This window comes from Microcaecilia unicolor, chromosome 8, assembly GCF_901765095.1.
Source record: "Microcaecilia unicolor chromosome 8, aMicUni1.1, whole genome shotgun sequence".
NCBI classification, from domain to species: domain Eukaryota; kingdom Metazoa; phylum Chordata; class Amphibia; order Gymnophiona; family Siphonopidae; genus Microcaecilia; species Microcaecilia unicolor.
Window position 1 is genome coordinate 198240386 of NC_044038.1, and position 15490 is coordinate 198255875.

A 15490-nucleotide genomic window follows, 5' to 3' on the forward strand; every position below is an offset into this window, starting at 1 on the left:
GTCAGACCAATGGTCCATCTAGCCCAGAATCCTGCTTCCAATAGTGGTCAGTCTAGGTCACAAGTACCTGGCAAGAAATCCAATTAGTAGCAACATTCCATGCTAACAATCCCAGGGCAAGCAGTGGCTTCGCCCATGTCCATCTCAATAATAGACTATGGATTTTTTTCTCCAGGAACTTGTCCAAACCTTTTTAAAACCCATATATGCTAATCACTGTTACCACATCCTCCTGCAGCGAGTTCCAGAGCTTAAGTATTCTTTGAGTGAAAAAATATTTCTTCTTATTTGTTTTAAAATTATTTCCATGTAATTTCATTGAGTGTCTCCTGGCCTTTATACTTTTGAAAGAGTGAAAAATCGATTCACTTTTACCCATTCTACACCATCCCGTTACAATGTGGCTGCATGGTGGTTAAAAATGAATGATGTACCAGATTGATGACTGTGAGATCAGTAATTATTACAAATTATAGATGCATTTAGTTCCAGAAGTCTAATTACAGTGCAGTAAAGCGCTGAGCAGTGTATGTAGTGAAAGGTACTTTACCCTGCAGTGCAGCAAAGAATGCTGCAGAAATATATAGGATACTGGCAAAAAGTTGCTGAGGAGGAGCTGTCTGCAAGGGTGACTGTAAGACCATAATACTTCTCTCTTCTATCTCAGGCTAATTCCACCGCTGAACCAGCTGGACCTCCTGCGGAATCTGAAGAGCAAGTCAGGACTTGCATTCAGGTTAGATCGGGGAGGGGGTTCAAGGAAAGGGAACATATCTTTTGCCTATCTATCTAGTCTGTGCAAACTTTACTTTCTATTGAAAAAGTACACAAAATCAAAATCAAGTTCAGAGGGTCACTAGGAAGAGATTTACAGAGGAAAGAGAAATCCAGACTAGTGAAAAGCTGCAAGAGAGACCCTTTAATGTAACTAATGAAACTCATCTGTGACTAGTACTTAGAAGTTCAGTGAGTCAAGGGGATGTAATGGGTGGACTTTTCATTTTTTCATTCTTATATCCCACATTATCCAAAAACTTGTTTCAGTTCAATGTGGCTTACAATAACATTGGAATTACAATAACTAGAAAGAGATACAAAAAAAAAAAAAAAAAAAAGAAGGCTAGCTAAAATCACGTAATTATTTTAAAAATTTCCTAAAAAGATGTTTTTAATCCTTTATGAAATAGCAAATAATTGCTAATACACCTTGGGCCCTGCTTACTACGGTGCATTAGTGTTTTTAGTGCGTGCTAGAGACACCCATAGGAATATATGGGTGTCTCTAGTGTAAGCGTGCGCTAATTTTTAGCATGCACTAAAAAAGCTAGTGCACCTACAGCGAAGCTTAGTAAACAGGGCCCTTTGTTTCCTGAGGGAACAGATTCCACCATTTAGATCCCTGGTAACTAAAACCTGCCGTAAAAGCCAATTTATAAACCACATTCTTACAGCTAATAATCCCTTGTTTTTGATCTTGCATTCCTTACTGATAAATCAATTAAGTCCAACATATATCCTGGAGCCATACAAAACAGTGGTTTAGAAATCAATGAACAGTTCTTAAACATTAATGGTGCCCTAATCAGGAGCCAATGCAGTGCATAAAGCAACGGGGTTGCGCTTTCATACCTTGAAGCCATAAAAACATTGTTTCTTTTTAATGTGAAAGACTGTGAGGTAGGGCAGTAAGGTGGACCTGGCTCAGAGCTGCCTGCTTCCCTTCATCTCGTATATGTGTTAAGCTAATGTGGTTCACTTTGGTTGTATGAGGAGAGCATAGTAAAATAATAATGTGGAGGGGCATAATCGAACAGCGCCGGCCAAATAGATGGCCGGCCTTCTATTTGGCCGGCACCACAAAGAGCAGTCCCGAACCGTATTATCGAAAAAGATGGCCGGCCATATTTAGTTTCGATAATACGGTTGGGGCTGGCCAAATGTCAGAGATAGCCGGCATCGGTTTTCGCCGATAATGGAAACTAATGCCAGCGATCTCAAACCCGGCCAAATCCAAGGCATTTGGTCATGGGAGGAGCCAGCATTTGTAGTGCACTGGTCCCCCTCACATGCCAGGACACCAACCGGGCACCCTAGGGGGCACTGCAGTGGACTTCAAAAATAGCTCCCAGGTGCATAGCTCCCTTATCTTGGGTGCTGAGCCCCCCAAAACCCACTCCCCACAACTGTACACCACTACCATAGCCCTTAGGGATGAAGGGTGGCACCTTTGAAAATAAGCTGGATAGTAACATAGCAGATAAAGACCTGAACGGTTCATCCAGTCTGCCCGACAGTCACATTCATTATCAACTCAAGATTAAAATCAACAATGAATGTGAGATTATATACTTAATCATGGCCTTTCTTTGGTGTTTCTGGGACATACACCATAGAAGTCCACCTGGCTCTGTCCTTATATTCCAACTAATGGAGTTGCCTTCAAAGCCAACTCCAGCCTGTTATGATTCTGCCGGTTTGGCTGAGGGGGAGGGGGGACGTCTTTTCTGATTGGCTGCCAGGAGTTGTGCTGACGTCAGGGGATAGTACTTTAGTCTGCAGCTGAAGAGTTTCTCTGCTTTTGCGTTACTTATTTGGTGGTAACAGGAAAGCCTGATAGGTTTCTGTCAGAACGTGCTCTAGGTTCTGACAGGGATCTGTGTTGATTTAGAGTATTCTTTTCCTTCCCTCTGGGTTAGCTGCTGCTGGGTTTGTGTGTGTGTGCGTAGCTCTGTAATCAGGGTCAGCTGCTCGTTTGTTTAGTGGGGGCTGGGCATTGCTCAGCCTCCAGGGCTCTGGGCTGAGAGGCAGATGCACTAAAGCTAAATGAGCCTTTAATGACTCTCCAACTAGGAAAATTTGATCCGTTGCATGCATCAAAGGGCTTTTACCGAGGAAGCCAGCAGCTAACGAAAACGGAATGAAGATGAGCAATTAGTGTGAAAACCCCATTGAAACGACATGCACTAACCTTTTCTGATTGCCTTTACGCAGGAAAAAGGCAGGAAATCTAACGAGAGGTCTGGACCACTCGTTAGGACAGCTCTGTGCCAGGAAAAATCATTAAGTGAAAAAATAAACAAACTTTGAGCCAATCCCAGCGCATTAGCAGAGCTAAAAGCGCTGTGATTGGTCCAAAGGACGTCAGAAAACACATAAATAAATAAAAATAAAAAAAGGATCGGGAGGGGGCAAGGGCGCTCATCAGGAGCGTCCTGTACGGACGGCCTTGCCCCCCCCCCCCCCGCTGCTCCCCACTTTCCGCTGCTCCCCCCACCCCGAAAAAGCAAAATTCAAGCAGCCCCTGCCCCCCTCCCTTCCTCACTACTCTCTCACCTCAGCTCCGCCTCCCGACATCCTCCGTCCTGTGCCCCGCCCCCTTTTGGGGTCGTCGCCGCCATTCCCCTCCTCCATCGGGCCCCCCTCCCTTTTACCGGGCCCGTGCAGCGCCTCTCTCCTCTGTCCGAAGGCGCTGCACGGGCAAGAAGAAAGCTGATGCCTGCCTTCGCCCAGCTTCGATGGCGCGTCTTTCTCCTGCTGGGCCCGCCCCTGTCTAACGTCAGTAACCCAGTGTCCCGGCCTGCTGGCTCAGTGAGTTTAACCCTTTGTGTACTGTGTGTATTGTATTCCTGCCTCTGCCTATGTGTTTGTTTGGATGGGCCTCACTCCCTCTGATTGTTTGTTGATTTATGGCACTCTCTCTCTGCTGGCTCTACAAGCTTAACCCTTTGTGTTCTGGGTGCCTCTGTCTACAGTGGGGTTGAGGCAAAGGCTTTCTGCCTTCCTTTTGTGTTTGGTTCCTCTGGTTTCTGCCTGGGGTTCCTACCCTGGTGGGGGGGGGTTGCTGTGTTAGTTTCCCTGTCCTGCGCTAGTCCCCTGCGTGGGCGTGGCCCGCTCTGGTCCTTTGTTTCCCCCTCTGCCCTATTGCTAGTTTTCAGCGCGTGTCTGGCCTCTTGGGGCCCTCTGGGTTCTTTCACCCCTCCCTGTGTGTGATTGGGTTCCAGTTCAGCCGTGAGGCTCGCACGAGTGGCTCTGTCTGCGTGGGTTCCGGTTCGGCCGCGAGGCCCGCCTGTATGCCTATTTCCCTTCTTCCTGAGGGACTGTGGGGAGGGGTAGCTTAGGGGGTATTGTGTAGCTGGGGTGTGCGGTGGTGGGTCGGTCTCCCCTTGGCCTGGGTCGGCGCCCTGCTGGCCTCGGCCAGGGCCCAAGGGCTCACGACCAACCCAATGGATTACAGAACGCAAAAGCCATGAGCTCGACCGATCCATCCCCCATGCAACTGCTCCAGCAATTGCATGCTCAGCTACAACAGGTATCGGGAGTCGTGAACGCACTGTCTCAACGGGTAGACACGCTGACTGTCACGGGGGCTGCGGAGGTCCCGCCAGCAGCTACTCCGCCAAGTTCCCACGCATGCGGCCGAGGGATTCGGGTGGCTACGCCCCCGAGGTACGAGGGCAACGGTAAGACCTGCCGGGGGTTCCTCAATCAATGCCAAATTGTCTTCGAGTTGCAGGCCCGGGATTTTCCTTCGGATCGGGCGAAGGTGGCTTATATTATCTACTGGCAGGCCCTGCTCTGGCCTGGGCCTCGCCCTTATGGGAGAAGAAGGATCCCCTCCTGGATAATTTGGCAGAGTTCTTGAAACAATTTTGGCTCATCTTTGAGGAACCCGGGAAGCCCTCCTCGGCGGCAACTCAGCTGTTGAACCTACATCAGGGGCGACTCTCTCTGGGTGAGTACGCCATCCAGTTTCGGACCTTGGCCGCGGAGCTAGGTTGGGATAACCCAAGCCTGACTGTGGTATTTTGGCATGGGGTCTCGGCCAACATTAAGGACGAACTCACAGTCCGGGAGCTGCCCTCAGATCTGAATGACCTCATCCGTCTCTGCATCCAGGTGGACATCCGGTTCAGGGAGCGGGCCTGTGAACGTCGCGCTGGTCAGCAGGTTGCAGGGGCTAACTCGAGGAGCTCGCACAAGAGCCCTGCTTCCCCGTCGCTGGGTGTGCCCGATGGGTCGGAACCTATGCAGGTTGACCGGGCGGCCCAGGAGAGACAGCGGAGAGGCTCTAAGGGGCTGTGCCTGCATTGTGGAGTGAAGGGGCACTTTGTCCGTGAGTGCCCGAAGAGAAAGAAGTCGGGAAACCAGCAGCCCTGATACCGGCTAGGGAGACCGGGTCAGGGCCAAAGTCCTTCTCCCCTTGGATGCAGGTTTTGGTGCCAGTTCTACTGGCGATTAAGGATACCCCTTGTTTTGAGGCGCTAGTTGACTCGGGGGCGGGAGGCAACTTTATCAGCGCGGACCTGGTGCGGGTTCATCAAATTCCTACCATGGAGTTACCTCAGTCCATCACTGTCTCAGCGGCTTGGGGACTGGTTCGGGGAGTTCTCCGCTCCAGAACCGTGCCTATGACCATACGGGTAGGAGTCTTACACAAAGAAGTTATCTCCTTCTACGTCCTTCCGTCGGCCACTGAGGCCATAATCCTGGGATTACCCTGGCTTCGCCTGCATAACCCTTGCATTGATTGGGCCCGGGGTGAATTGACGGCGTGGGGCCCAGGCTGCCAGAAGGTCTGTTTGGATAAGGTCTCGCCAGCCCCAGTGACGCTTCCTTTGGATCGAGCCAATGTTATGTTACCGGGGCCCTACAGATCCTTTGGAGATGTTTTTTCCAAACAGCAAGCGGAGATTCTGCCTCCTCATCGCTCCTATGACTGTGCCATAGAGCTACTACCTGGCACTGAACCTCCCCGTGGCCGCGTATACCCCCTATCCCGGCCAGAGACGGAAGCCATGTCCCAGTATATTCGAGAGAACCTAGCTCGAGGCTTCATCCGGCCCTCTAAATCACCCGCGGGGGCTGGATTCTTCTTCGTGGAGAAGAAGGATGGGGGGTTGCGCCCCTGTATTGACTACAGGGGACTCAATGCCATCACGCGGAAGGACAAATACCCCCTTCCCTTGATTTCTGAGATGTTTGACCACCTCCAGGGGGCCCAGATCTTCTCCAAGCTCGATCTCAGGGGGGCCTACAACCTTGTGCGGATCAAGGAGGGGGATGAGTGGAAGACGGCGTTTAACACCCGCGACGGGCATTATGAATATCTGGTAATGCCCTTTGGACTTGCTAATGCTCCAGCCGTCTTCCAAGCCTTCATGAATGACATCTTCAGGGATCTCCTGTATAAGTTTGTGATGGTCTACTTGGACGATATTTTGATTTTTTCAAGGGCTGAGGAAGAGCACCAGGAGCACCTGAAGACCGTATTGCAGCGGTTGAGGGAGAACCACCTCTATGTGAAATTGGAAAAATGTGAATTCCATCGCTCCGAACTGCTCTTCCTGGGGTACATCATTTCTAATCACGGGCTGCGTATGGACCCCAGTAAGCTGACAGCCATCCTGCACTGGCAGCAACCTACGGGGCGTAAGGCTCTACAGCGCTTCTTAGGTTTTGCAAACTACTATAGGCAGTTTATTTGGAATTACTCGTCCCTGACTGCCCCTCTTACTGCCTTGACTAAGAAGAACGCTGACGCTCGCAACTGGTCGCCTGAGGCGTGTCAGGCCTTTGAGAATCTGAAACAGGCATTTGTTGGAGCTCCAGTGTTGCGCCATCCCAACCCGACAAATAAATTTTTCGTGGAAGTGGATGCATCATCGGTTGGCGTAGGAGCAGTGCTGTCCCAGGCCCACCCCAGTGGGAAACTTCTCCCATGTGCATTCTTCTCTAAAAAGTATACCCCTGCCGAGAAGAATTATGCCATCGGGGATCAGGAGCTATTAGCCATTAAATTGGCCCTGGAAGAATGGCGTCATCTGCTGGAAGGGGCGCAGGAGCCCTTCACGGTGTTCACGGACCATAAAAACCTGACTTATTTACGAGAAGCGAGAAGGCTGAATCCTCGCCAGGCCCGGTGGGCACTATTCTTCTCCCGCTTTGATTTCATTCTGACCTATCGTCCAGCGGAGAAGAACATCAAGGCAATGCCCTCTCCAGGTCCATGGAGGCTGACCTGGAGGAAGAACCCCTGCAGTATGTAATTAAACCTGATGTCATTGTGCCCGCGATGACGCTAGCAGTACCTGCAGGTATGACCTTTGTGCCACCCCGGCTGAGAGAAAAGACACTCCAATGGGGGCATGCCTCTCGAATGGCAGGACATCCCGGGATCCTGGGAACCAAGCGGTTCATCTCCCAGCAGTATTGGTGGCCTTCACTTGATCGGGATGTGCAGGAGTTTGTGGCTGCGTGTCCTGAGTGCGCCCAGCATAAGGCTGACCGTCGGAGACCCCAGGGGTTGCTGATGCCTTTACCGGTACCTGAGAGACCGTGGACCCACATTGCCATGGACTTTGTTACGGATCTGCCTAACTCTGAAGGGCACACAGTTGTCTTGGTAGTGGTGGACCGGTTTTCTAAAATGGCCCACTTCATACCCATGCCTACCCTTCCTTCGGCGGTGAAGCTGGCACAGTATTTCATCAGCTCTATTTTTCGTCTCCATGGTCTGCCAGAATCTATTACCTCTGATCGAGGAGTACAGTTTGTCTCAAAGTTCTGGAGAGCCCTGAATCAGGCCCTTGAAGTAAAGCTGAACTTTTCGTCGGGATATCACCCATAATCCAATGGCCAAACCGAACGAGTGAACCAATGCTTGAAGCAGTTCCTACGGATGTATGTCAATGAGCACCACAACAACTGGAGTCAGCTGCTCCCTTGGGCAGAATTCGCTTATAACAACCGAGTGAGCTCGGCCACGGGTGCTTCGCCCTTTTACATCGTATATGGACGAAACCCGCGGATACCAGCCCCCTTGAAAACCAACTTGGATGTCCCGGCAGCGGCCGATGCGGTGACCTCGCTCCAAGCAATTTGGTCATCAGTTCAGAAAGCGCTGCGAGTGACCTCCGCTCGTATGAAACGCCAAGCGGATCGGTCTCGCAGAGTGGAACCGCACTTCCAGCCTGGCGACTTGGTGTGGTTGTCCACGCGTAATCTTCGTCTGAAGATTCCCTCCTCCCGCTTTGCACCTCGATTTGTGGGCCCGTATCCCATTGTGAGGCAAGTGAATCGGGTCTGTTATCAGCTAAAGTTACCACCTACATTACGGGTACATAACACCTTTCATGTGTCCTTGCTGAAGCCTGTGATTCTGAGAAAAGGGGCTTTGCCCGCGTTGCCTGCTAGTCCAGCCATCTCAGCCTCCCAGGGGGAATACGAAGTCCGGGATGTCTTGGATGCAAGGCGCTTCCGGGGACATCTTCAGTATCTCATTGCATGGAAGGGATATGGACCGGCAGACAACTCCTGGGAGGACGCTACTCATGTCCACGCGCCAGTCCTAGTCAGACGGTTCCATCGCCTTTTCCCTCACAAACCTAAACCTCGTGGACGGGGTAGGGGGGGCCCTTGAAGGGGAGGTGATGTTATGATTCTGCCGGTTTGGCTGAGGGGGAGGGGGGACGTCTTTTCTGATTGGCTGCCAGGAGTTGTGCTGACGTCAGGGGATAGTACTTTAGCCTGCAGCTGAAGAGTTTCTCTGCTTTTGCTTTACTTATTTGGTGGTAACAGGAAAGCCTAATAGGTTTCTCTCAGAACGTGCTCTAGGTTCTGATAGGGATCTGTGTTGATTTAGAGTATTCTTTTCCTTCCCTCTGGGTTAGCTGCTGCTGGGTTTGTGTGTGTGTGCGTAGCTCTGTAATCAGGGTCAGCTGCTCGTTTGTTTAGTGGGGGCTGGGCATTGCTCAGCCTCCAGGGCTCTGGGCTGAGTGAGAGGTTCTCCTTTGTTTGTTTGTTTTAAAGATTTCTCTTCCCAGTGTCCCGGCCTGCTGGCTCAGTGAGTTTAACCCTTTGTGTACTGTGTGTATTGTATTCCTGCCTCTGCCTATGTGTTTGTTTGGATGGGCCTCACTCCCTCTGATTGTTTGTTGATTTATGGCACTCTCTCTCTGCTGGCTCTACAAGCTTAACCCTTTGTGTTCTGGGTGCCTGTGTCTACAGTGGGGTTGAGGCAAAGGCTTTCTGCCTTCCTTTTGTGTTTGGTTCCTCTGGTTTCTGCCTGGGGTTCCTACCCTGGTGGGGGGGGGTTGCTGTGTTAGTTTCCCTGTCCTGCGCTAGTCCCCTGCGTGGGCGTGGCCCGCTCTGGTCCTTTGTTTCCCCCTCTGCCCTATTGCTAGTTTTCAGCGCGTGTCTGGCCTCTTGGGGCCCTCTGGGTTCTTTCACCCCTCCCTGTGTGTGATTGGGTTCCAGTTCAGCCGTGAGGCTCGCACGAGTGGCTCTGTCTGCGTGGGTTCCGGTTCGGCCGCGAGGCCCGCCTGTATGCCTATTTCCCTTCTTCCTGAGGGACTGTGGGGAGGGGTAGCTTAGGGGGTATTGTGTAGCTGGGGTGTGCGGTGGTGGGTCGGTCTCCCCTTGGCCTGGGTCGGCGCCCTGCTGGCCTCGGCCAGGGCCCAAGGGCTCACGACCAACCCAACGGATTACACAGCCTATCTGAATTTGCCATGTCATTTGTGGGATACAGACCGTAAAAGTCTGCCTGGCACTGTCTTCATGTTCCAGATTACTGGAGTCTCTGTCAAAACCCTCCTTTCTTCTGCTGGTTACGCTTCTCTCTATATGACCTAGCATCCTTCTGGCTTCAGCCATCACCTTGTCACACTGTTTCGTCACCTTCAGATGTTTATATACTATCACCCCAAGGTCCCTCTCTCTGTCTGTTCATATCAGCCTCTCACCGCCTAACACATATGGCTCCCTTGGATTTCTACTCCCTAAGTGCATTACTCTGCACTTCTTTACATTGTATTTTAATTGCCAAACATTAGAACATTCTTCTAACTTTTGCAGATCCTTTTTCATGTTTTCCACTCCCTCTGGGGTGTCCACTGTGTTATAAATCTTGGTATCATCTGCAAAAAGGCAAACCTTACTTTCTAACGCTTCAGCAATATTGCTCACAAATTATATTGAACAGAGTCAGTCCCAGCACTGATCCTTGAGGCACTCAACTCCTCACTTTTCCTTCCTCCAAGTGAATTCCATTAACTATCACCCTCTGGCATCTGTCTGTCAACTACTTCCTAATCCAGTTCACCACTTTGGGTCGACAGGCTGAAGTTAGGACCCAAAGTGGTGAACTGGATTAGGAAGTAGTTGACAGACAGATGCCAGAGGGTGATAGTTAATGGAATTCACTTGGAGGAAGGAAAAGTGAGTAGTTTATTCAAGAGCCTCCTACGAGGAACTGTGTCAAAGACTTTGCTGAAATCTAACTAGATTATATCTAGCACACATCCTGTATCCAATTCTCTGGTCACCCAGTCAAAGAATTCAATCAGGTTCGCTTAGCACGATTTATCTTTGGTAAAACCATGTTGTCTCGTGCCTTGTAACCAATTGGATTCCAGGAAATTCACTATCCTTTCTTTCAGCATTGCTTCCATTACTTTTCCAATAACTGAAGTGAGGCTTACTGGCCTATAGTTTCCAGCTTCTTCTCTTAAACCACTTTTGTGAAGAGAGACCACATCCACTCTTCTCCAACCTCACAGAACATCTCCTGTCTCCAAATGTTTATTAAACAACAAATCTTTAAGAAGACCCGCCAGAACCTCTTTGAGCTCCCTTAATATCCTGAGATGGATCCCGTCCGGTCCCAGCCAGTTAAGTTGAAACCGGCCAAAGATAGGTCTGCTATTTCAGCAGACTAATTTGGCCATGAAACTTAGCCAATGATGAGCTGAATATCACACGATGTAACCAGCTATCTGCTACACACTAACTGGTGATATTCAGTGGGAGATAGGCAGCTATCTTCCACTAAATAAGTATCATTTAATTGGCAAGGAACTGTTCCTGGCCAGTGAAATGATTTTAAATATCAGGGGGAAAATCTTTTGTGGATTTGGCCAAGGCATGAAATTGATGTGGGAAGCTGAACTGTTACTTGTGTGGGTGACATTCTTTCTAGGTTCCTTGAAGGCTGGCCAAGTCTATCACGCTATGCTGAGGGGGTTTTAGCAGCCTTCCTTATGATTGTAGAACAAATCTGATTTAAAAGCCATATATCTAAATGGTTTTGAAATTAGAAGAAACATCCATCAGATGATGAAGTCCCTGGGAGCTTCTGTATCTGACTCTTGACTCCAGATTAGAAATCAGTAAACTTTCTGCTCTAAATGATTGTTAATAATTTCTCATTCCCACTGTCAGCAAAACAGTAAGTCTGAGATTATTTGAAAAGTGGGGAAGAGTTCGTACTGATGCTGAGTGATGGCTAAACTGAGCTCTGTTGGACAAATCTTCCTGTAACATTCTATAAGGTGTTTGCAAACACAATATGTACTCATCATAAACTTAGAGCTAGTAGCGCTTAAATAATTCAAGTTACGAAAGTGAAGTATAATCATAACAAATTCCTTGATCTGCACTTCCCCAACTGCAAAGGACTAAAGTACAAGCTAACTCATGCGACTATCTTCTCCTACATGAGCATGCAGCTATGGAATGCACTACCAACCGACTTGAAAACGATTAACGAAATAACTAACTTTCGTAAATCACTGAAAACCTATCTCTTCAACAAGGCCTACAATGAGAATCCATAGCTTATTATAACACCTTACCACTTCAACCTATTCTGATAGTCATCTTTCTATAACTTTGTTCAGCTCTTTTCTCCTCATCCATGATCTTGTTGTAACACCAATTGTACCTGTCTCCTGGAATGGCGTTGCCATAACAGGTTTTTGTAAGCCACATCGAGCCTGCAAATAGGTGGGAAAATGTGGGATACAAATGCAATAAATAAATAAAAAATAAATAAACAATTGAAAGGGAAAAAGCATCAACACCCCACCTCCACCCTATTTGTTAGCATGAAGTGTGGCAGGATTTCAACAGGGTCAAAACTTTTCATAGGCATAAAAAAAACTATTTCAAAAAAGATTGTTAAAACTCCACTTTACTTCAACTTTCAATGAAACCACAATATTTGACTCCATAGAAAAATTACAAAAACTTAACTTAAGCCAGATGACGCCAAGAAATGGGTGCAAGTACTTTATTTTTATCAAGTATTTAAAAGTTTAATTCAATTGAATGGACTGTTTGTTTAGTTTTTGCACATTTTTGGTGAGTAAGCTCTTTTCTCACGGTTTTGTTTTTTAGTTAATGTTTTGTTCACGTCTCGAGACAACATTTGCGAAACTCTGGACAGAGTCGATGTGATTCAATTTTACAGTGAATAGGCACCCCTCTCTTAAGTTAAGTTTTTGTTTTTTCTGATTTTCTCTGGAGTCAAATATTGTAGTTCCATTGAAAGTTGAAGGAAAGTGGAGTTTTAACAATCTTTTTTAAGTAGAGGAGTGTGGTAGCCGTGTTAGTCCACTCTTAAGGTTATCAATAGAAATCAAACAAAATAAAACATGGAAAAGAAAATAAGATGATACCTTTTTTATTGGACATAACTTAATACATTTCTTAATACATAATCAAGAAATGTATTAAGTTATGTCCAATAAAAAAGGTATCATCTTATTTTCTTTTCCATGTTTTATTTTGTTTGATTTCTATTGATAACAATCTTTTTTGAAAGGGTTTTTTATGCCTAAGAAGAGTTTTCACCCTGTTGAAATCCTGTCACCCTTTACACTAACAAATAGGGTGGAGGTGGGGTACTGAGGCTTTTCCTTTTCAATTGTTATGATTGAACTTGAATTATTTAAGTAATACTAGCTCTGAGTTTTAGAAAGAATACATGTGGAGGAGCATTTTCGATATGATGTCTAAGTCTGACTTTGGACATTTTGCACAAAATGTCCAAAATCGGAATAGGAACGAAGGTAATTTTCAAAAAAAGGAAAACGCTTATCGTTTTTTTTTTTTCAAAAATACCATTTTGAGCAAGATTTTGTGCTGTGTACGTGTTTTTGTTTTTTTTTACCATTATTGAAAAAAAATCCAAGTGAAAAACAGAGAAAATCAAGCCATTGGAATTTAAGATGGGACACATTTTTAGTTGACTGGTCCCCCAGACATCCCAGGAGAGCAATGTGGCACCCAAGGGGGCACTGCAGTGGACTTCAAATAAATGCTCCCAGGTACATATTTCACTGTTGCTCCCTTATCTTGTCTCCTGAGCCCCCCCCCCCCCAAATCTACCCTCAACTGTACACTACTACAATAGCTCTTATCGGTAAAGGGGGCACCTATATGTGGGTACAGTGGGTTTCTTGTGAGTTTTGGAGGCCTCACAGATTCCACCACAAGTGTAAGAGGTAGGGGGAGGTATGGGCTTAGGTCCACCTGTCTGCAGTGCACTGCATCCAGCACTAGAGTACTCCAGGGACCTGCATGTTGCTCTAATGGTCCTGAGAATAACATCTTAGGCTGGCATACAGGCTGGTAAGTAAATGTTTTTAATTACATTTTTTGGGGGTGGGAGGGGGTTAGTGATCACTTGGAGAGTAATGGGAGGTCATCCCTGATTCCCACCTGTGGTCATCTGGTTATATAGGGCACCTTTTTGTGCCTTATTCCTTATAAAAACAGGTATAGCTCAAAACATCTTAGTTTTAGTCCTGGATGGTTTTGCTTCGTTCCATTAGGGCTGAAAAATGTGCAAACCTTGGGAACACCCAAATCCTGCCCTTAACACGCCCTTGAGATTTGGATGCACAGTAGACGAACAGCGTAGAAAAAATTCTGAAAAATTGGTTTCAAAAATACTAATTAGGAAGTTTTTGTGAGAAAAACTCCAAATGCTGCTTTTTGCCTTTTTTTTTTTAGACATTTTTCTCTTTCGAAAAATGAGCCCCAAATTGTTTGTAAGCAAATGATTTGATCTCTGTCTTTCCTTGTGTGGAGTTAATACATTCTATATGGTGACATCTTCTGCACAATAGAAGATTGTACTTCTTAGGAAATGGTGCAATCTTTAGCAGTGAGCACTTCTGCAGTGAAGCCGGCACAGTGCATCGGTGACCTGAGCATTTCATTAGTGACCTAGAGATTAATACTGCCATTTCATATGATTGCTGGTTTTCCTGTAAGCAAATCATAATCTCATAGTGAGACAAAGTAGAGAAAGAAACCATTCTCATCATCTTCAGAAATGGAATGCATCAGGGAAAACTGGATACACCAAATGATTTTTGCTGGCTCTGGAGTTGGAGGATGGGATATAGCAGAGCTGCCAAGCTACCCAGTTCCAGGGGGAGACTTTTTTTGGCCAGTCCAGGTTTTGAATTTACATCCTAATCCAGTATGGTATTTGTAGCCCATTGAAATCGGAATCACAAGCTCCATAATTCATCAGGGCTATCAAAAATGCAGGACTATCCTGAAATCTCCTTCTTGGGAATTGGTGGCTTGGGAAGGGATAAAATTTTGTATTTAGCAGCTCAAGTGAGGTACATTCAGATACAGTATGTATTTTCCTGTCCTGAGAAAACTTAAAATATGAATTTGTACCTGAGGCAATGGAGAATGAAATGACTTACCCAAGTCACATCAAGCAGCAGTGGGGTTTGAGCTAGGCTACTTTGACTCCTAATGTGGAACCTTGTATTGCTCCTGCCCGTTTCCTCCTAGACAGTGAGTGACCCACAAAGATAAGCCCGGGGTGGGGGCTTACAGGGATGAAGAATGGGAGGGATGGGGCCTGGGGGAGATCTTATGGAGGAATATCTCAAGTTCTGGGAGGTGGGTGGGTAGGAGGATCAGAAGGGAGACCGCTGGATACTGTTAGCCACCATCTGGAGGTTAATTGGGTACCAGCTAATATTCTGACTGGTACCTGGTTAACCTCACCTCATAAAGTTTGGACAGCCTTTTTTTCCCCTACCTTTATGTGGTTCCCCACTCAATTAGCAGACTGAATATCTCCACTAACTGGCTAGGTCACCGCTCTGCCTAAGCTCCATCCCTATCCTGCCCCTAACTCATGGTATCTTTCCCACATCCTCTTCAGTGAAACCAAAGCAAGGAATTCATTTAGCCTCTCCACTATGGCCTTGTCTTCCCTGAGTGCCCCTTTTACCCCTCAGTCCTCTAACAGCCCAATTACTTCTCTTACCAGGTTTTTGCTTCAAACGCACCTTAAAAGGTTTTATTATGGGGATAATATTCAGCCCATGGTGGTAAACAACTTGTAAGCTGCTTTCAGCCATGGGCTGACCTAACCCCAGATATTAAATCACTGGCATGTGCACTCCCAGCATTGAATATCCAGGTATGTGCACCAGGAGAATAGACAGACCTCGAAGTGTGTGTGTGTGTGTGTGTGGGGGGGGGGGGGGCAGAGCTCAAAGGAGGGCATAATTTGGTCCACCTTCCCACCGCTACACCACATATCTTGGCTGTCGGGGGTCCCAAACCTTACCGTCTGAAGTGTTTCTCCAGTGTTGCTGTCCTTACATACCTGCCCTTCTCACATTGTGCATGCTTGATTTTAATGAAATGGAGAATGTGCGAAGTGTCTAGC

General features: G+C 47.3%; 1 protein-coding gene across 1 annotated transcript in view; it reads left to right on the forward strand.

Moving 5' to 3' along the window:
- Positions 1-15490, forward strand: part of KCNQ2 (potassium voltage-gated channel subfamily Q member 2) — a 157083-nt gene that overhangs the window by 77807 nt on the left and 63786 nt on the right. Inside the window, exon 10 of the mRNA XM_030213450.1 lies at positions 668-736. Coding sequence (XP_030069310.1) covers positions 668-736 — 69 coding nt within the window. The remainder of the gene's footprint in view (positions 1-667; positions 737-15490) is intronic.